The 23,044-nt window shown below is 44.0% G+C and overlaps 1 protein-coding gene across 11 annotated transcripts in view; it reads left to right on the top strand.

Annotated features, from left to right (window-relative positions):
* PLXNA1 (plexin A1) overlaps window positions 1-23,044 on the top strand; it is a 508,150-nt gene that overhangs the window by 394,696 nt on the left and 90,410 nt on the right. For all 11 annotated transcript variants that reach the window (XM_068253084.1, XM_068253090.1, XM_068253089.1 and 8 more), the window contains 3 exons: window positions 11,449-11,545; window positions 13,852-14,042; window positions 22,904-23,044. The exon at window positions 22,904-23,044 is cut by the window's right edge and continues 11 nt beyond it. In XM_068253084.1, the coding sequence (XP_068109185.1) occupies window positions 11,449-11,545; window positions 13,852-14,042; window positions 22,904-23,044 (429 nt within the window). The remainder of the gene's footprint in view (window positions 1-11,448; window positions 11,546-13,851; window positions 14,043-22,903) is intronic.

Genomic DNA, 23,044 nt, shown 5'->3' with positions numbered 1-23,044 from the left:
TTCCTCCGGCTTCCCATACGTTTAATTTGGCCGGGCTGCCCTGTAGCCCAATTTCCTTGCTCATCATATCTTGGTTAAGTGATCTATTTTTGAGATAACACACTCCGCTATTGCTTAATGTCTCCATCCTCATTGATGAATAGTAGATTCAGGTACATGTTTGTCTCTCTGAGTGCTTTATGTATTGAATGTTGTCATGCTTACTTTTCAGCCATTAATGGATGTTGCAGCCCATTGTGAATTTCCTGTAAATACTGCTTGTAGCAGAGAAAACTCTCCAGCGAGCATATGACATCTTCTGCTCTGTATTTTTGAAGCACAAAGCTTCATGGAACTTTGCAGAGGAGCTGCATGTCTTTGTAGGTGTGGTGGCTTTGGCTACTAAAATAATTTTGGCATGGGGTATTGTTGGTGTATGTATGTTGTTAACCACGATTATACCCAAACTGCAAGGAAAATAAGTAATCTCTTGATAAAGATACACGATACTGCATGGCTTTCCTGATGAGAAAGGGAGGTCTTGAAGTGTAATGGTTAAGGGCTCTGCCTCTGACACAGGAGACCTGGGTTCAAATCTCGGCTCTGCCTGTTCAGTAAGCCAGCACCTATTCAGTAAGGAGTTTCTTGGGCAAGTCTCCCTAACACTGCTACTGCCTACTGAGTGTGCTCTAGTGGCTGCCTCGCAAACGCTTTGAGTCCGACAGGAGAAAGGCGCTATACAAATACTGCAATTATTATTGAAATCCCACTCACTACAGCAGGCTGTGTCGGCGTAGTTACTGACACAAGCTCCCACCCATCACTCACACATAGGAACTAGGTTATCGCTGAACTGTCTTTGCAACTGTTCCCGTAATAACCGCTTGCCACCTCCTTCAGCCTTATTTGTTCTTCTGTAACCCTGAGAGATGTAGTCTAGTTGTTGTTCATACTTTGAGAGTCAAATGGCCACACCTCATTGACCTGCCCACCAGCTGAGTCTGGCAAAAGGCAAGCTGTACTATAGTTCTATGAGCACATCTTAACTCATGAAAAAGATGTTTGTTTTTTGTGTCTACCTCTTTGCTTCTATACACAGTTTATATTCACTTATAAACCTGATTTCTGTTAGAATTTTGCTTTTGTTCAGTTTTGGGTTTAGTTGCGCTTTAAGACTACAGTAAGAAATAACAGATGCTTCCCATCTGACCCTGAACGCAATCATTTATTCCAGAGAGATCTGGAATTCATTATTATCATTCCTTGAGATTTTTTTTTTCATCAATTGCTGTTTCAAGGGCACGGCCGGCTCGCTGTAAGTGGACGAGATTTTATTCATCCTAGAAAGGGAAAGTTACTAATGGCAGCCATCTGCGGGATAAGCCGCGGGGTGCAGGAGCGACGTGTTTTCGTTAGTCAGGGAGTGCTGCTGTGAGTAATCTCATGAAAAGGCCACGGTGGTTAACCTGGTGACTGGAGCGTGTTGTGTGCTCGCAGGGAAATGTGACGTCATCACCCCAGAGCAGATGTGAACTCTACCATTGGGGCGTTGTCGTCATTTACAGTACTCTCTCTCTCTCTCTCTCTCTCTCTCTCTCTCTCTCTCTCTCTCTCTCTCTCTCTCTCTCTCTCTCTCTCTCTCTCTCTCTCTCTCTCTCTCTCTCTCTCTCTCTCTCTCTCTCTCTCTCTCTCTCTCTCTATCTATATATATATATATGCATCAGATGGACTGAGCATGTTTACAAGATTTTCTACTGGTGGAAAGTAAACCAGTACAAGTTTCTGCATTTGGGGGAAACCGTTTATGACATCCTTTGTTTCCATGTCTAGAAGTGGAGTTTGTTTGTTTTGTTTTCTATAAAACTGATGAGAAATGAGGTGATGTTCCCTTATCCCTGCATGTCCTTCTTGAGGAGCCATTTCTCATTGTGGATAGCCAGGTTTTTACCCCTCCCCAGGTGATTGCTTACCCAGGATACTCTTAACATTTGGTGCTCGGGCCTTTTCCTATGCAGCCCCTACTCTATGGAACTCACTTCCACAGTCAGTACAAGAGGCTCCTTCTCTGGACAGCTTTAAAAAAAAGGCTACAAACTCACCTCTATTCCTGAGCCTTTGAGACTGCAGAACGCAGAGTCACAGTGCTTTGAGTCCCCAGGGAGAAAAGCGCTATAAAAATATTATTGTTATTGTATCCCTAAGCAATCTAAAGTGTATCTGCCCGCCTCTGGGATGAATGGTATATGCTGGGGAGTCTCGTCAGGCCAAGAGGTCCATCACACCTCCTTATGAATCCAATGCAAAGGTACTTTCCCAATAGGACTCGACCCTCCACAAATGCATAGCAATGTTTTTATTGCATTTCAATAGCAGTGGTACAAGAGCACAGCAACAGCATGACGTTTCGGGCGGAGGCCCTTTATCAAATGCTCTTGTATCCCACCCCCAGGTCTCTCCCCCTTGCATGTCCCCCATTTCCCCTTCCTTTGGCAATGCCTGTATGAATCTTGGTCATGCAAATAAAGCTATTTTTGATTTGGTTTGAGCTGAAAGTTCAGGTACAGAAAAGGTAAGGCTCTGACTAGGGTTTGTTTTCTGACACTGAAGTCTGTCACCAAGGCATGTTGCCAGGGAGAGGTAACTAATATTCTGAGCTCTGTCACTCTTGTTTTATTTCGATCATATTGCAGCACGTTTTTATGATCTGAAGAAGTTATTACGGCCTGCAAAATGCGTTGTTTACAGAGTGCATTAACAAAGCTATTGGTTGCGAATCACAAAGTAAGGCAACACTTGGTCACATTTGAGTCTGGTTTTAATTTTTCTTATGCATACTAGACTGCTTCCTTCTGCTTTATACTTTCTAGTTTTGGGAGGTCAATAGTTTATGGTTTACATCATTTGTTTTGTTCTGATGAGTGACCAACTGTTTTAGAGTGACCAGACACAGCCCTGAGCATGAAGAGCTTCAAGTTATTCACCTGCCATTGAGGCAACCATGGTTTGAGAATGCCCATCCTGTTTATGTATTTCCATACTTCTAGCATTGGCTCTTGGTTGTCCTATACGTTTGAGGTTCAAGTGGACACTATCTCCCAGGAGTGATTCAGTGTGGTCTGTCACTGGAGGAGCTGTCGCTTACGATTGGGCACTATTATGAGGCTATGTAACATCAGCATCATACTGGAGAGCTTTGTAACATGCACGGTCATTGGTAGCACTATGACAGGGGAATTATATGGGACAGCATTGCACAGGGTGTTATGTTAAAAGGCACTTTTGTGGCAAACCATATAACTGAGCAATGTGATATGGAGCATTAATATGGGAAGTACTAAAATGAGGATGCTACTATGGTGACAATGGTAATTTGGGGAATACTGACATTGGCAGCACTATGTGGCACATTGTAATGGATAGCACTATAGCGAGGTCATTATATTAAGAATACTCTTAGTGAGACATTTTGAATTGGGAATACTGTTAAGGGCCCTATAGTGAAGGCATTAGAATGGTGAGGATTGTAGCGGGGGCAATAAAATGTGGGGGGCTGTGATTGGAATGCTAATGAGGTGTCGTCGCCATCCAGCAGGCTAGGGCCTAGGTTCTCAACATGAGGCACGCCTACCCCTGGGGGTACTTCTGGTGGGTATGGGTTAGGAGGTATTCAAAACTAATAAAGTTAAATATAAGAAATGTTATATTTCAAGTCTGAATATACAGTTTAAATGATTAAAACAGTGGAGAATGCTTGAAAATAATTTATTCGCTGTATATTATAAACATTGTATATACTCGCATATAAGCCTAATTTTTCAGCACAAAAAATGTGCTGAAATGTTACCCCCTCGGCTTATATGTGAGTCAGTGGAGCAGGTTTTGTTACTTGCAGAGAAGCTTATGGATTGTGCACTAGTGATCCTGCTCTGGCCAGCTGGCTCCCTGCTGTGTCTGTGCCCCCATCCCCTGCAACATGGTGTGCAGAGTACACTGCTCAAGACTACCTGTGTCCCCTGGCTTGTGGAGCGGAGAGTGCAAGCAACATGTCAGCGGTGCAATGATCGGGCATTCTTCCTGTGTGGCATCACTGTTTCTCATATATATGACGCCATCTAGTGGCATCTTAAGACAGCTGTATCATCCTTGGAGCACATCTGGCTTTGGGGATGGGGCTATACTGGGTAGGGGGCTTATACGCGAGTCATGATTTTTGAGGGAAATGTGGGTACCTCGGCTTATACACGGGTCGGATTATATGCGTGTGTGTATACGGTATGTGTCAAGGGGCACCTAGGGGGTACTTGGGATAATGTACCAGGGGGTACGTGGTAAGCACAGGCTTTCATAAGGGGTACATACCAAAATAATGTTGAGAACCACTGGTCTAGAGGACAGTGAACTGGTACTTTTTGTTTAAAAGTTTGAAGATCGGTGTTGGAAAGTTTGTCGCAGATTTTACTCTCTGCTTTGTGTAGATTTCAGGTTATGTTCTGAACGTCTTTTGATCCAGTGACACGCGGAGAGAGATGAGAATTCTAAAGCTCCATAGACACAGCCAATCAGTGACCAATTTTACCACCTTCATGTAGAATCAGAGCCATTAGACTTTCAATACTGTGAACAGGTTGTGTAGGTAAGCTCTCATACTACTTGGAAGTGGTAAAACTGGCAGATAAAAATTGGATGTGTGTACCAGGGTTTAGTGCCTTTTACACCAGCAACATAGAGTTATACAGTTGCCATGGTTTCCAGGAAAGTGAGTTACAACATTCACTAAGGGCTCTTTCACATTAGGGCATACTTTCTGCGTTAACGCAAACGGAAGCCGTTTGCGTTAACCAAGGTAAGATGAAAGTCCATAGACTTTCATTTTACCTTTCACACTCGACGCTGCGTTTCGATGCGTTGCGGTTCCGACGCACCCGGGCGCAGTTTTTCCTCCAACGCACCCGCGAGCCGGCGTTTTCCGTCGGGTTTAATTACCAGCTACCGCCGCTGATTGCGTCGCACCGCAGATACCCGACGGCACGCCGCGTGCAGGAGAACGGCTCCTGTTCGCGTTGTCTGATGTCAAAGAGCCCTAATTGAAGTTGAAGTAAGTCTGTGTATGTGTGTTTTTTTTATTGTTTTATGAGGACGTGTTATATAGATGTTTATACTAAAGTGGAGGTATTCTTTGTTCCAAGGCGTTGAATTGTTCTTGTTAGATGAAACAGGGGGTGAAGATTCAAGTTGCGACAACAAATGCCTATTTGTGACTGGTTCTCTTCTATATATTGATATGGAGGCATTAAATTGGCTATGTGTAAATTTGAATTGTTGCTTGGAGATAAATGGAGTGAAGGGAAATTGCCGGATGAGACATTCATGCTTCCCAGACTTTCGCTTTCATCCAGACTCTTCTCTTTCCAATCTGCTCACGAGTCTGAAGATGCTTTTCAAGCCGCTCGCATCTCTGTGTTAATCCGCTTGTGCTGATGTGTCAGTCGGGGCAATCCGGGGTTCTTGTTGGGAGGGGGTCTAATCTCATTTGCTGCCACGGATAATACCGCAGGAAGCCGCCGCTTTAGGATTCATTTTGACCTCCTGGCCCCCGCCATCTCCCGGTAAGTAATTCGCAGCATCATTATTTCCGAATTACGGCTTGTCACTTTCTAATATCATGGAATGCAGACCTCTCATGCTGCCGTAAGTGAGATTGACGGCTCGGCCATCAACGGGTTAAAGAATGTCATCAACAAGATGGGATTGTGGAAGCCGTACGGTGGAAAGGCCTGAAATAAGAGCTCTATTTTGCATCACAGCTGCTTAGGATATGTAGTTAGTGACATGTTAGCTGGAGGTTGTGGTTTATGAGTCATAAAATAGGATGAGATCTTTATCTCCTTAATTGAAGGTAACAAAGGAATGAAATAATTCTTCTTCCTTCAGATTGCTGTGTTGTGATATTGACTGAACACTGACCTAAAGCTAAGCTGAGCTTTGTGTACAGCAGGTGCCTGAGGTTCAGGAGCCTCTAGAGGGCGATGAAGTACAACTTTGATACAATACAATAACATTTCTATAGCGCTTTTCTCCCATAGGACTCAAAGCGCTTAGGCTCTCTCAGATTCAGTAACTGGTAGTAGGATTAAGTATTCACACAACAAAAGTTATAATTCTGCAAATGCCAAACTGAACAGGTGGGTTTTCAGTCTGGATTTAAACACGGCCAGGGATGGAGCTGTCCTGATCTGTTGAGGTAGGGAGTTCCAAAACGTAGGAGCAGCATGACAGAAGGCTCTGGGACCAAAAGTTTCCAAGTGGACTCTGGGTATGACTAGATTATTAGAACCTGTGGATCTGAGAATGCGGGGATTGCTACGCAGCTGCAACATATCTTTCATGTATCCAGGGCCCAGATTATACAGTCTCTGCAGTCACATTGTGAAGTCTGTGATTGTCAGATTTCTGTATTGCATTGTGGGATACTGACCAATGACCTAAAGCTAAGCTGAGGTTAATGTACAGCGGGTGCCTTGGGTTCAGGAGCCTCCAGAGGGCACTGAATTGTAAGTTTGATTGAGTCACGGTCTCTGAAGACCCGTTGTGCAGTCTGTTTTCTATAAAGTAACTCCAACTCATTACCAAATGGTTATTTTTTTGGATAGGGTCCACAAGGTTTCACCCACTTTTGGATTTACACAAATGTCCTAATTGAAGAGGTTTTCCCTCACTTCCTGTACATCTATGTGGGCAGCATGGTGGTGTAGTGGTTAGCACTCTTGCTTGCAGCGCTGGGTCCATGGTTCGAATCCCAGTCGGGGCACTACCTGCACGGCATTTATATGTTCTCCCTGTGTTTGGGTGGGTTTCCTCTGGTCACTCTGGTTTCCTCCCACATCCCAAAGCATACAGGTAGGTTAATTATAGACTTTGATGGCAGGGATTAAATTGCGAGCGCCTCTGAGGGAGCAGTTAGAGACATGACTAAATACTCTGTGTGATGCAGGAAGTTGGGAACTTGGAAAATCTCTCCTCTGGGCAGAAATGGCAAACTGGAGATCCCAGTGTAAAATAGGGAAATTATCGGGGGAATTTGTCCAATACGTGTAGCAGCCCCATTGTGTGAGTTGGATGCCACTAGTAAAAATATTGGGCATTTATATTACCGGTATTTTACTATAGATTACCCTGTACCCTGGCAGCCATAATAATAATCTGAACTTTTGTATAGAGCTTTTGTCCAGTCTGACTCAAAGCGCTCAAGAGCTGCAGCCACTGGGATGCGCTCAGGAGGCCACCCTGCAGTGTTAGGGAGTCTTGTCTTAAACCCTTAAAGGGACACTTAAGTCAAACAAAAAAAAATGAGTTTTACTCACCTGGAGCTTCCAATAGCCCCCTGCAGCTGTCCGGTGCCCTCGCCGTCTCCCTCCAATCCTCCTGGCCCCGCCGGCAGCCACTTCCTGTTTCGGTGACAGGAGCTGACAGGCTGGGGACACGAGTGATTATTCACGTTCCCAGACACATTAGCACCCTCTATGCTGCTATATGGTATATGATATATGCTATAGCAGCATAGATGGCGCTATTGTGGCCAGGAACGCGAAGAATCACTCGCGTCCCCAGCCTGTCAGCTCCTGTCACCGAAACAGGAAGTGGCTGCTGGTGGGGCCAGGAGGATCGGAGGGAGGCGGCGAGGGCACCGGACAGCTGCAGGGGGCTATTGGAAGCCCCAGGTGAGTAAAACTCATTTTTTTGTTTGACTTAAGTGTCCCTTTAAGCTCCTTGTGCCTAACACTAACCGCCATGTCTAGTGCCTAACACTAACGTCCCTCTCATAATACCCAACATGAATCACGGGTACCCAAATGACCGCTATTTGTAGCTGATCATATACAAATATACAATTGGCTACAACCATTATTCCCTATGTAGTAGCTGATCCATATTTAATAGACTTTCCTGTCTGCAGATTGTCCTTATTCCCATTATTGTGCAGTAGCCCTGATTCTTTTCCAGGGGAATGTAGGTGGTAGGAGCACATACTGTACTGAGTCACACATGGTAAATACACCAGCAAACCTGATCAGGACTTTTGTCTCCATTACGTTTTATGCATTTTATTTATTTGGATACTGCTAGTGTGCCATTCTATGAAGCTCCCAACACATCTGCTAGTAAATCCGCAGTGTTATATTTTTTGGGGGGTAAACAAGTGAGAAGCTGAAATTGGCTTTAACTGGCCCATGCTGCCTCAGGCCTAGGTGCATTCTGAAGATCTCAGGGTCCCAAATGAGACATGTCAGAGTACAAATTGAAAATGCCAGTTTCACTTAGGCCTGTGCTGTGCTGTTCACAGCTAAATCCCACTGTTGGCCACTATCTGCTTCCTGAGCCTGGCTTAGCTTGCAAATGGCAGTCCCAAGTTCTTGTAAGTGCGGTCCTCAATTTGGTGCTGTGCGCAACACTAAATTGTATCTGTCTGTTTTGTCAGTCTGGGTGTTGGAGAGAATTTGATGTGTAAGTCTTGGTTTCATATGACAGTGTGCAGAGCTGTGTTGTGCAGCCAATCAGCAGTCCGATTGTATAGCTCTACCTGATCTAAGGATGGAAGTTAAAGTCTGATTGGTTACACATTTTTTGACTCCTTGCTTTTTTGGTATAGTGCGCATGGACCCTCAACCTTTCAACATAACTCATCTGCTGCAGTTCAGAGTAAGCCGCTCAGTTTAGTCAGGTGTCCACAGACCTTTTTCTTCATTTCAAGCCCAGGTTGATGTCATATAACAACCTGAGCTTAAAGCATCAGGGACAGCCATATTATCCCTGCAGAAAAAACACATATATAAGTAGATAACTACTTGTTCTACTTATATAACAGATGTATTGTACTGTCCATGTTTTGATTTCAGTAAATTTTATATAGTAAAGAGAATTCTGTTCCTGGCATTTTCCATGTTGATTCACTCTGACTGAAGCCAATCCTGATGTCATTTCCTCCCTTACTTTTTTCCTCCTAGAAACTGCACTGTCGTAGCTAGCTTGCTTTGTAAACACTGCCCTGAGCCAATCAGTGAGGAGCAGGAATGTGGGAGTGATGACAAGGTTTCTTCTCATTGGCAATGGCAAAAACAGAGCCAGGCTGAATGAGATAAGATTTATTACAGCAGAAACATTTCTGAGTGCTTGCAATGTAGGTTAAGGTTGCAGGCTGCATATTAAACACAGAGCAGTGGGTAAATGGAATTAGATTTTGTGTCTGACAGTCCCTCTTTAAAACTCTGTGTACACTAGCCCTTACACATTTAATGAGGATCACGCCACTCACAACCTATATTTGTCTTTTTTGTGATTTCTGGAGAGTTAAATCACTGAAGAGTTTATTCCATGTCTCAGGGACTTCACTCTGGGGACTTATGAGGGTCTTGCATACCTGCTATAGCCATTACAAAGCACATCTCTTTCCAAATGCTGGATTTATAATGTATTACAGCTGTTTAAACTTGGTGGAAGTCCATAGAACCGAGCTTAGAACTATAGCAGGGGCCCTAAAATGGCAAGAAGGCATCCTGGATTAAAACTCGGCCTACCAGACTAGCCCTATCAAGGAAATATTGCATTGGCTGGAAAATCCATGATCTTAAAAGCAGAGATAAAGATTTCAAGCAAACTTGCCCTATGAATGAACACTCCTGGACTGTGACATTTAGAAATGTTTTAGCCACACTCTAGATTTCTGAAGTATTATATTTGTGGTGGAAGCTGTACATAGTCTGTGTGAGGAACAATCCTCGTAGCTCTGGTGACTGTACTCTGAGAGAAACAATGACTCCCTGTGTGACAGAGAGTAGATAGCGATAAGCTATGTCTGCTTACTCACAGACATCTACCAGCTCCGTCCAGTAAATAGTTGATATATCCCTGTTCAAAAATTGGTGCGCCTTGTTTGATTCATCTCCTAGCACAAACTGAATTTTATGAAAATGCAACAGAAACACTGCCGTTGTTAGTTTTATATCATACCATTTGGTGCAGCACAAAGCTATGCAGCTGTTAATGCAGGACAAAGGTATGCAACCATTATCGGCCACATGTTAGAAGGAAGAACAAATCTTCCACATGTGCGCTATAAGCAGAGGTGTATTTACTCTCTGAAAGGCCTGTAGCTGTTTTACACTTGCTGCTGTGATAGGATCTGGAACATTCTACACAGTGCATAGTGGTGTATTCCTTTTCGTCGGACCTGTTACAGGCTGACCAAGGATGGGCTGACTGTTGTCCTACTCATGCCTTTTATCGTCTATCTTTACTTTCCTTAGATGTTTAATTTTCATTTCTGGCCGTCAGCTGCTGTTCTCAGCGCTCTGAATACAACAGGCCATTTATCTGACTGCTGTGACACTTCAGCAGAGAATGTTCACCTCCATGTGATGTATGTTGGCTCCTCTAACATATAGACAGCTAATAATTGCAGCATCCCTTGAGAAATGTGGGATGAAGAAGCACTATAGAGGTCAAAGTGCATTCTTATCTCGCTTTGTCAGGAAGTGATGTCATTTATATGTGTCCAGTCGGTCAATGTTTCTCTTATATTATGAAGGATGCAGAGAGGTTTGCACTCCTCACCTAGGCTATATTATTATTATTACAGTATTGTGTATTTATGTAGTGCTAACATCTTACGCAGCAGCTCTTTACAGAGTACATAGTCATGTGACTAAGTGATCCTCAGAGTTGCTCACAATCTAATCCCTGCCACTGTGTGCTTCATGGGCAGTACAGTGGTGTAGTGGGTAACACTCTGGACCAGGACACTTATCTGCATGGAGTTTGTATGTTTTCCTCGTGTTTCTGTAATTTGGGTTCTCTGGTTTCCACACAAATTGAACCATACAAGTAAATTGACCCCAAAAATTGTCCTTCGACTACAATAGGAACATATTATAGTGCCTGGCTATAGAAGGGATGAGATTGTGAGCCCTTCTGAGGGATCCGACTATGTACATTGTGTTAAAGCAGTGAAGGCGATGTTAGCACTATATAAATACACAATAATTCTAATTTGTAAATTAGCAGCTGTGTGTATTTTGTAAGTTGCTGTGGGTGCTGCATACAGCTGCAACCACACAGCCTTTACTTCATGTACATCTCAACTAGCCTCACTATTATCTGATGTAACCCGGGCAAGTCAAAAAATCCTGACCACTTGAAAGCAGATGGTTTATATAGAAGTCCTAGCTTATTGAATTATTTTTGATACCCCCACTGGATTCTTGGAGATCTCTGTTTTCGTAAATCAGAAGAAATAAACCGATTACATAAAATCCACCCTGTGTTATATTTATATAAGCTAGGCACAATGTTACAAGAAAATACTACACACACTCCTTTTGAAAAGACCAGAATTGTTAGCATTTTTATGATGCTGAAAATAAGCAGTGTGCTGTGACATCGCTTGCTCATTGTCTGCATATGTTTCTCTTGCAGTATAATTACGAGGGGAATGACATCAGTGATCTGCCAGTGAATCTCTCTGTGGTGTGGAACGGCCATTTCGTCATTGACAACCCGCAGAATATACAAGGTGAGAGCTGTGTGAGAAAGTCTGTGCCAAGCAGCAGACACAATATAGGGATTATTATTGTGCATTTATATAGTGCTGACATCTACCACAGTCCATTATAGAGTCCGTATTCATGTTGCTGGCTGTCCCTTAAAAGGAACTCGCAGTAGAACTTTATGCCCCTCCACGCACCCTCCGCTCTGCCAACAAGATGAAGCTGGTTATTCCCAGGATACACCTAACATTTGGTGCTCGGGCCTTTTCCTATGCAGCCCCTACTCTATGGAACTCACTTCCACAATCAGTACGAGAGGCTCCTTCTCTGGACAGCTTTAAAAAAAGGCTAAAAACTCACCTCTTTTCCCGAGCTTTTGAGACTGCATAATGCAGGGTCACAACGCTTTGAGTCCCCAGGGAGAAAAGCGCTATAAAAATATTATTGTTATAAACCCTACCATTGTCTCGTCCCTACTATAGTCTGATATATATGTAATTGTATTTGGTGGTGGAGCCAGTTAGCTTACCAGAAATGAGGTAGGAAACTTGGAGCTTAATTTTGGGTTTAATTAGACTTTGAAGCTAGTCAAACTTAAAGGACTCCGAGGTGAAAAAGTAAAGCAACTTACTTGGGCCTTCTTCCAGTCTCTAGAAGTCTTCTGGGACCCTCACCGCAAGCTCAGGTGCTCCCCAATGTTCTGCTCCCTGACCTGTTGGCACTTCGGTGTGTGCGGGCCACGGCACCGGATTCTTACTACACCTGTGTAGTCTGCACCCGCAAATGTGCAGAAGCACCGACAGTTCGGCATGGGCAGCCAGCAGAACACCGGGGAGCACTGGAGCTATGGTGAGGGACCCAAAAGACTTCTAGGAGCTGGAAGAAGTCCCAGGTAAGTAACGTATGTTATGCAAATAGTATAAGGCCAATAAAAGTGGTATTCACTAACCTGGGTTGCTAAACGTGAACCACGCTATATAAGCTTTGGGTGAGCTGTATCCAATCACACTTGCAGATGTGCATGTCTTGAAACGATTAGGTCGCGCTCCAGGAAAAGTGTAGTTAGGGTCACCAAAGGAGGAGACCGTCAGCGGGCCAAAGTGATAACCACCCCCATTGGGGGACATAACATAACTAGGTAGAGAGGTGTCCCAAAAAGTATAAAACCTTTAAAAACTGTTAAAAAGTAAGAGGAACTTGCCTCAGGATGAACACATCATTTAGGGTAAAAAAGAGGTACCGGTAGTTCATTTGTGTAAGACAACGCGTTTTAAGGGAGCCTACCCAATTCCTCAGGTCAGTAAATAGTGTGTTAGGGCATGTACCGCATAGCTTGTACTTCATTCGTCTCCCTCCCAAATTTGGAAGTTGGGTTGACTTTTACTTGAAAAGTACAGTAATATTATCATTTTTTGTAGTCAATGGCTATCATTCATAAAACAGCTGTCGGTAAGGAGAATCAATTTTAGACTTCTGGGTGGGCATTCATAGAAAAGGATACAGTGGCGATAGGAGTGCGGAGATTTCCCGAACTAGGCTGGCGGTAGGCAGGCGGTAGGCTTGCGGAAACAGGAGAAGCTGCGGAGTTGATACATTTCTCCATGTTCCACTCTACTGCAGTGGCCTGGGAGGTCTGTGTCTCCATTAAGTTAACATTGTTACCGCCACATCAGAGGGGGCGGTATTCCCTGTCCTCATACCGCTTGCGGTAATCTTTATGAATTGACAGTTTGTTACATTTTTTATGATAATCACCGCACAAGGCGGTGATTTATCGCTCTTCTCGGAAATGTCAGCTTCGCATGCGGAAAGAGCCTTTATGAATAGAGACTTTGCTAAGAGGTCGGTAAAGTGAGCTGTTTTCAGCATTTCCGCATGCGGAAATGCTTTATGAATGATAGCCAATATCTCTGACTCTTGTGGTCATTTTGATATTCAGTTTTCAATGGAGCAACCTTCTGATCATGTTTTTAGATTTTTGAACTGATTGTGTGATTGATCCTGATCTATTAATATGGCTGGAGAGAACATATCTGGTGTTGCCCATAGAACCTTACTTTCCATTTGACCTTCTGGCCTGCCCAGACAGGTGAAGAATGAGGATTGGTTTGGGTTGTGTGGGCAGCACCGGCATTCCATCTTTGCGATGTGTTTATTCATGATGCCCAGCGAGTGGTAATGAAGCAATGTTCTGCCTTCCAGCTCTTCGCACCGGTTATTGGATTTTGTCTCGCTTGCTGCGGCCTTGTGTTGTAATGCTAATTAGCAAGGCCGTGTAATTAATAACTGAGCATAGTGTGAGCGAGTATTGACTGTCTGGTTTGTCGTGCAGCCCACCTGTACAAGTGCTCGGCCCTGCGGGAGAGCTGCGGACTCTGTCTGAAGTCTGATCCTCGCTTCGAATGCGGCTGGTGCGTCAGCGAGAAGAAGTGTACTCTGCGTCAGAACTGTCCCACCTATGAGAGCCCATGGATGCACGTCAGCACCCCGCACAGCCGCTGCACCGACCCCAAAATCACCAAGGTAAGGGGGCAAATCGGGAATTGCTTGGTGGGTTCATTTCATTTAGCACTTTAGATGAGCACATCATAAGAGTCTCAGTATGTTCAGTGTAAGTGCCAAAGGGACTTACTAAACTGTTGTTTGAAAAACAAAGCAGATTGAAAGCCCCAATAGTGCAGTATATCAAACCAATTGGTCGTAAGAGTAAATATATGAGAATATACTCACAACGGTGGGTTACCTCTGGTAACCACTCAGTGGGCAGGTGGGTGGGGTGAAAAATGTCGCTCTCCGTAGAAGTAGAAGAAAGGGGGGACAATCAGAATAAACAATTGTTAAAAACGGAGGTGCAAGATAAGGATAAAATAGTTAAAAACTGTTTAAAAGGGGGGAGGAAGTGGTGGACTTACCTCCCACAAGTAGACACACGATCAGTTATTCACTGAAAAATATCTTTATTCAAGTAGACAACAGAAATTCTAGAGTCTCAGTTTTGAACAATTGTTTATTACTAAACTGTTGGTTCATCCAGAACTGATCATTTCTGTGTGCCTGGGGAACACCACAGCCATTTCTGTGTGCCTGGGGAACACCACGGCCATTTCTGTGTGCCTGGGGAACACCACAGCCATTTCTGTGTGCCTGGGGAACACCACAGCCATTTCTGTGTGCCTGGGGAACACCACAGCCATTTCTGTGTGCCTGGGGAACACCACAGCCATTTCTGTGTGCCTGGGGAACACCACAGCCATTTCTGTGTGCCTGGGGAACACCACAGCCATTTCTGTGTGCCTGGGGAACACCACAGCCATTTCTGTGTGCCTGGGGAACACCACGGCCATTTCTGTGTGCCTGGGGAACACCACGGCCATTTCTGTGTGCCTGGGGAACACCACAGCCATTTCTGTGTGCCTGGGGAACACCACAGCCATTTCTGTGTGCCTGGGGAACACCACAGCCATTTCTGTGTGCCTGGGGAACACCACAGCCATTTCTGTGTGCCTGGGGAACACCACAGCCATTTCTGTGTGCCTGGGGAACACCACAGCCATTTCTGTGTGCCTGGGGAACACCACAGCCATTTCTGTGTGCCTGAGGAACACCACAGCCATTTCTGTGTGCCTGGGGAACACCACAGCATTTCTATGTGCCTGGAGAACACCACAGCCATTTCTGTGTGCCTGGGGAACACCACAGCCATTTCTGTGTGCCTGGGGAACACCACAGCCATTTCTGTGTGCCTGGGGAACACCACAGCCATTTCTGTGTGCCTGGGGAACACCACAGCCATTTCTGTGTGCCTGGGGAACACCACAGCCATTTCTGTGTGCCTGGGGAACACCACAGCCATTTCTGTGTGCCCGGGGAACACCACAGTGTCCAGCCATATTAGATATACCCTAAGGGCCCTTTTCCACTAGCAGCGATCTGATCAGAAACGCATGCAATGTGCAAAGCATAATAGTAGGCATTGTAAAGTAGAACACTATTTCCACTGTTGAGGTTTATATTTTATTACAAAGTCACAACTGCATTCTTGTGCGATTCAGTTACCAGCAACGCTTGGGGTAGCCTCTCTGATTTCTGAATCGCTACTGAAAATACTTAAAAAAACAAAACAAAACGCAGTAGGTGTACACACATGCAATTTTGATTGGCTAATTACTGACCAACTTTACCACCTCCTTACAGTATTAAAACTTTCCAACACAGAGTATTCAGAATGTGTTGGCCCTCATACTACATGGAAATATTAAAACAAACCAATCATTGGACAATCAAAATTGGATGTGTGTGCACCCTTAGCCTTACAAGATCGATCAGTAGTTAGTGAATCCCACCAATGACATGTCAGCAATGCAGAGGTGTGCATGCGAGTCATTTGTGCACTACGATCTCTGGTCGTAGTATTTACACTTAGCTTATAACAGGGGCTATTGCAGGCATGTTGTGCTGCCTACACCTCTGCTGCATCTCAGCCCTGAATGATAAAGCCAGTAAGGATGTATGACCATCAGTATAAAAAGCCTGATACTGGCAGAACTCTTCCTCTAGTCTCCGTATGAAGAAGAGGCGGCAGCAGCTGTGAGCTCAGTCTTTTGTCTGTGCTCAGGGAATGCACAGCAGTCGCCACATGTTTGTTGTCAGTTATCATTCTCTGAATTGCACTCTTCTGTTTACCCTCTGCCAGCAGGTCACATACAATAGCTATTCCCAATGTGTGCGTAAAAACGCTGAGGAATTGCCCTGGTGCCGACACTGTTTACACTGACCATCCATACTGGCTACAAACATTTAAGTGTAAACGGTTGTCTGTGTGTACGTATCACAGCACTGCAGCTCAGCAGTATTGGGTGATGACATTCAGACAATTCAGTACACGGCTGAAACACATATATATATAAAACCATGTCTTTCTACCAAAACGTGAAGGATGCATGTGCTAACGGGGTCTATTTCAAGTGGGATAAAACTGACATAACATTCAATAAGGTACAGACTAACCAGCAAGCTCATGGTGAACTAGAACTCATTGGAGTGTGTAGCCCTTCACACACTCCAATGAGTTCTGGGTCACCATGAGCTTGCTAGTTAGTCTGTACCTCTTGGTGTTACAGGCCCTACTCCATAGAGCCAAATTGATCCATGCCATGCACTGATGAGGATCAAACAATCCGAAACAGTCTGTACGCATTTTGAATTATTATGGCTCTGTACAAATGAACAAGCTGACACATCATTGCATTCCAGCGGTTCTGGAGGTGTGTTTAGCTTCTAAGGGCAACAATGGTTAATTTGCATATATTCAGCAGTGATGCACTGGGAGACATCTCAAGCTCACTCCAACCTGAATTATCACAAATTCTTTCTGTTTTAAGAAAGCAAACTCTTGTTTTCCTTAACATTCAATAAAAATGTGTTATCCTACTTTTTATTAACCAAACAGTTATCATACTTGCCTTTATGCACAAGTAATATTGTCTGTTTACAAACTCCCAAAGTACAGTTTATCTGCTCTGAAAGCTAGCATTGCATTTTAATGCATATCTGCTGTATTTATATATTAAAATCTATCTAGTGATCACTTCTTAGCTCTTTCTGCCCCTCAGCTCAGTACAGCTCAGTTTTGCCAATTTGCTAATGTTTACAAAATGTATCTGACAAAGGAAAGTAAACAAAAGATGTTATAACCTCTTCAGATGTGGCCAGAAGCTGCCCCCTGACGCAAGGAGCTTTCCACTGAAGGAAAAAAGTGCTGTTTAACTGTTTGAATGCTGTTGTGCTACTTTTTTTGTGGTAGTAGATTTTATGCTGTAAATGATCTTTTAGAGCAAAGAGGAAATGCTGAGTTTCATACTACTTTAAGATATGTTGCCCGGTGCTGTTCCTGACGCTGTGGGATTTTACTTCGGGATAAATAATGTCTAAAGATTTGGTATGCAGTGCTCAGATTCTGTATGTTTAATAGTGAATGCAATTTATTGTGCATGAGCTTATCAAAATGCTGAAAACCAGCACTATCTAGCACAGCGAGCCCACACTGGACCAGGAATTGGGTTTAAGCAGATCGTTCACATATTTGAATAAGACCAGAGCTGTGTTTAAGGTATTCTCCCTGTGTCAGGTTTGGTTGAAAGTCTGCATATGATGTGGTCTCCCCCTGTAATGGGCACGGCTGGGGATTGCTGACCTGGACACCAGTCAGCCCCCGTGTAATACTGCATAAATCAGATGATAGGAAGATGAGACGGCCGGCAGACATCTGCAGGTTTCGCTGAGATCAATGCCTGCTCCCTCCCTGTGATCTTTGTGCTTGTGCATATCTAACACAGGACGGCGGTTTTATTTTTCAGAACGAAGGTTTGTTGTTTTATTTAAAGGTTCCCCTGTGAAACCAATTAGAAGAAAAGCCAGGAGGAGGTTGGAATGGGCAGTGCTGTACTAAAGGGTAACTCTGCTTGTGTTTAAGGTAGAAATCTGTTCCTGCTCCCATTCTGTAGATAGCAGCTGTAGGATAGCTACCTGGCTTATTGCCTTTGTGTGAGCTGTCGCCTTATTGGTGATGTCAGCACTGTGAATTGTACAGGGAGAATTCACTGCATTTTTTTCGCCAGTAGTGTGATTTGCCAGAAGAGAAGTAGACTCTTTCTATTATTTTGTAGAAGACATAGATAAATTCACTCCCTTCTATACATCTTAACTAATGACTTTTGCACCCTACCTTGACTCATCTTTACTTGGGCTTTTGTATTTTAAAGTTGTTTGAAAACTTTTTGGGAGCAAGTTGTAGTTTAAGATAGTTATTCTGGATAGTTTTGTACATCAGGGTGGTATTGCGGTGGTTGCATAGTAACAAATCCTATTAAGTTAGAGTAGACGGCAGAATTAAACAGATAGGTAACTTTTAATAAATTACTAAAAGGAGGAGTAGATTTGTATTTGTAATAAATGTGCAGATTTCCTTTTGGACGTGCGATATGGCACAGGTGACAGAAGAGGGTGGGGGAGGGACACGTAATGAACTGTACATCCCTCCCTGCAGTAAGCAGAGCCAAGAATGCTGCATCTTAAGTGCTATAGAAATGAGAAGAGGGGTGATTGCTTCCTTCTGTTATGTGGCAGCAAATTGTTCCTCTTCTCCATCCACCTGACAGCACTTGTATGCCACTCTTACAGCATATGTTAAGCTGCGTTCTGTGAGAGGCCGTACCGCACAGGAGCCAAATGCAGGCATTGCGTCCATTCTCCTCGCTGCACCAGGGTTATTAGCGGAGTTATCACCAGCACTGCGCTGTGAGCGGACAGAGCTCGTGTCTGAGTTACAGAGGAACTGTAGTGAACGTACCATAATGAATTAAATTGCTTATTATTTACAATAATCATTTATAGATTATTTTGTCAGTGTTTGCCCATTGTAAAATCTTTCCTCACCCTTATTTACATTCTGAAATGTATCACTGGTGGTGACATCTTTAGTCCTGCCAGGTGATCTGTATGGAATGTTTGTTTCTGAGAGTTCTATGCACATAGGGAGATATTGCTTGCTTGGCAGCTGGAAAAATCTGTTATTTCCCACAATGCAACGAGCTTCACAGTCGGCAAACTGTCAGGGACATGACATCACACTGTGGGAGGAGTTTCACCACAATATCAGCCATACAGACCCCCAATGATCTATTTGAGAAAAGGTAAATATTTCTCGTAGGAAAGGGGGTATCAGCTACTGATTGGAATGAAGTTCAATCTGTGGTTAAAGTTCCTCTTTAGCCAATCTAGTTTTCATTTTCCAGATGAAAGCTATAGATCTGCCACCACATGTTAGCCTTCCTGGCGGTATGGATAAGCTTGACTCATCCAGGAAAAATAACAAACCAGTATGGAGGAGTCAGGCTTCTCCAGCAGTTCTAAGGCAGCGTCCCATTTTTTCACATGCGGCTTCACATTACAATTTGTATGCAAATTTTCGCATGATCTGAAAACATGCAAGGGAATCGGACAGGTTTTTTGTGTAAGTGTGAACTTACACTGTTATTAAATCAGCACTTCTTAGAGCTACACTTTAAGATGTACAAACAAAAGGCCTCAATAATGAGACTGTGAATTCCTCTGTGCTGGACAATGTTCCAGCGTCAGGACACATCTTCTCACATAGTTGGATTGGTTCTCTGAATGGGATGAGCAGGAGAATGTAATTAAAGTTCCCCACTCATATATTGCCCTTCCACTTCCTGTCTCCCTGCGGCAACTCCGTAACAAGACCCATAATTCCCTGGAATAAGATTGTGCAGGCCGGCACTCGGCATCATTCATCCCGGTTAGTACCCACAGGTGTGTGCCGAGCGACGGCCTGCTCTGGAGGCAAGCAAAATCTGCTGCGAAATTGGCCATAATTAGCTCATTATTGGCGTTGGCGGGCCACCTTCCCTCCCGCTCATCAGTCATAATGCCGGCTTTGTCAGCGCGCACCTGTACGCCGTGTTATAAGTAATTGTGCTAAATGGATTTCATCATGCCATGGGCTCCCCTGTGTGGTGCCAGGCAACTGTATGGGCAAAGGGAGAGAGCTATGCCTTTTCCGAGCTACATCTCAGCCCTGACGACATACCTCCTGAAATGTTCATCTTCAGAAGACACTTCACAATTGCGCATAACACACAAACTTGATAGACTACAACAAAAAGATCATCCCTGGTTCTTTGGTACCAGTTTTGCAAACGTTTTTGACTCTAATTGTGATGACCAAAAAATAAAAATCTGTAGCATTCCTAAAATTGTGGGTAAATATTAAGCTGAGCACCCACTGCAAGACTGAATGGCTGGGAACTGCCGATTAGGCTTGCTAATACCGAGTAGCTACGAGTACGTAGTTACTCAGAATCGAAATATAAATTGGCCAGCGCTGACCATGGGAGAGATGAGGGTTAACTTACCCGTGTTGCTGCCTGCATCCAAAGCGTTCCACTTGTGTGCCATACCGCGCTCCACATCACGCCCACGTTTCCTCCTCCGGAGTTGAAGTAGGAAGTGTGGAAGTGACGTAAAATGCATTGGATCCAGGTGGCAACATGGGTAAGATAAGCACAACTCTCCCCCCCCCCCCCTCCCCCTGTCAGTTCTGGCTAATTAAAATTTTTATTCCGAGCAGTTACATACTTGTAGCTACTCAGTATAAGCAAGCCTACTGCCAATGAACACATTTTCCAAGATCTGTATAATAAAGATCTTTAGCTATGGGATATAGACCACAGCAAAAGTCTGCAAGAAGACTACCAACGATAGGAGGGGGAAGTTCCGTAGACTTTAACGGAAAGATCGTTTAAAGATCCGTGCACACAGTGGATATGTAACGAATTGATCTGATTTTGATCCATTATGACGGTCTTTCAAAATGCTCGAGTATCGTTGTACAACCGCTGTCTGTACCCGTCTTTTACTGCTTTTTCTTTTAAAGATAGTTGCACAATGTTGGTTGGAACGATCGTTCATCTTTTATTTTAACAGATGAAATCTTGCTGTGGGTTTGGACTTTTAGTCAAGGCCGGTACAGGAAGCAATAAAAGCCAAACAGCTATTCCATACAATCCCATTGTAAAGTCAAATAATAATAATAAAATAAACCCCAACTTTGACTGGAGATTCTTTTTCTTAAGATTCCCAGTAAATTGCCACCCTGACGTGTCTTGCGTGACTGTGCTTTTGGCTGTCCGTCCTTTGTACAGCCCTGCAGACCGTTATGCAGTTGTAGCGCTCCTGCTGTGTGCTCTTTCTTACCGCGGGCTGCCGGGGTTTGAACGTTAATGTAAGTACACGGGGGGGCTCTTTGTGAATCCGCGCACATTCTTGTTGAGTTTCAACAGCAAAGCAAAATACAGTCGTTAAGCCAGGGAGCCCAAATGAAAGCCGCAAGTGCTTCAGAAGCTCTACCCTGCCCAAGTCCATGAATATTTCACTGTCCCTGTGATATAGGAATGCGCCAGGCGGGAATTGCAACGGAGGCTGGGCCAAACCTTTGATCAGCGATGGATGGAAGTCTGTGTACACACCAATACCAGGGGCTTTTTCAGTTAACTCCTGGTTTGCTGTTTGCTGATTTTTTATTTTTTTTTCTGCCATTTCAAAAACCTTCTTGCCATAATTATTTACCCACAGGTGTACCTCTTTTAAAAACATTTCCTAAAAACGGTAGGTTGTGCTTTACAGAAAGAAGGATAATTGCGGAAAAAAAACCAAATGATCCCCTGATCCTTAATACACCTTTGTTTATTCCTGATCTTGCTTAGCTAAAGAGAGTATTTACAGCAGCCTGTACATGTACCCAAATACCGCAACAGCGTAAAGTGATGCTGGAAATTTTGGTGCACCGCCATAGGCCACAATGTGAACTACGGCTATAGCGCCGCTCAGACTAATTTGGGTGCCGTCAAAAGACAGAGCCCAAATTACTTTAAAAACAGCATAATGACGTCCTTCCCCCTGACCCCATGGCGACCTGAAGGGGGAATAGTAATTAACGCCACCAGGACTTTTGCAGGAGCAGGGTGAGACGTTTTTTGGCTTCACCCTGCACCCAAATTACCCAGTGCCATTTTTGCATGCATTCCAAGTACTGTCCATCTGCTGGATCAAATAGAATTCTGTCCCTGATTCCTGCCTCAACCTTCTCTGTCTCACACCCAAACATCAACACTGCTGTCCATGATGCTTGCTGAGTTAGTGCTTTCTGACCACAGCTCTTGAAAAATGGAGAGGAATATGGCCCTAATAAGGTGCTCACCATGGCTGATGCACGTAACAGGATCTGTGGTCTGCACATCTGGCCATACACCCAGTATTGCTCGCCCTGCCCCATACATCAGCTTATCAGTGGCATCTCGTTTTTCAGTCATTAGGACACCTCATGCTGATAAGAAATGTAATCAAGATGGAAGCCTCCACTAATGCCTTTAATGCTCGGTACACACTATGAGATTTTCTAGCCGATTTACTGTCAGAACGATTATTTCCGACATGTCCGATCTGCTTTCCGATTGATTTCCGAGCATTTCCTGATCGATTTCCTATTGAAGCGAATGGAAATCAATCGGAAATTGATCGGAAAGCAGATTGGACATGTTGGAAATAATCGATCTGACAGTAAATCGGCCAGAAAATCTCATAGTGTGTACCCAGCATAAGATGCCAGATAATATTATGCAACAGACTCTCGTGTATAACTTGCCGTATTTTACTGTTTTTATTTCCTAGAAGCGTTTATTATGGTATGTGTTACATTTCCCTTGTTTTGGCTGTTGTGTATCTGTTAGACCAGCAGTATAAGTAGAGTTCCCATTTCATGAATGATTTGACCTAGTTCATTCATCTGAACTTTTTTCTTTTTACAGCTTTCTCCTGAGACTGGCCCCAGACAAGGAGGGACCCGGCTCACTATCATTGGGGAGAACCTTGGCTTGAGGTTTGAGGACATCCGATATGGCGTAAGGGTTGGACAAGTCATGTGTGTACCCATCGAGAGTGAATACATC

This window comes from Hyperolius riggenbachi, chromosome 9 (genome assembly GCF_040937935.1).
Source record: "Hyperolius riggenbachi isolate aHypRig1 chromosome 9, aHypRig1.pri, whole genome shotgun sequence".
NCBI lineage: Eukaryota > Metazoa > Chordata > Amphibia > Anura > Hyperoliidae > Hyperolius > Hyperolius riggenbachi.
This window is presented reverse-complemented; position numbering and strand designations above follow the sequence as displayed.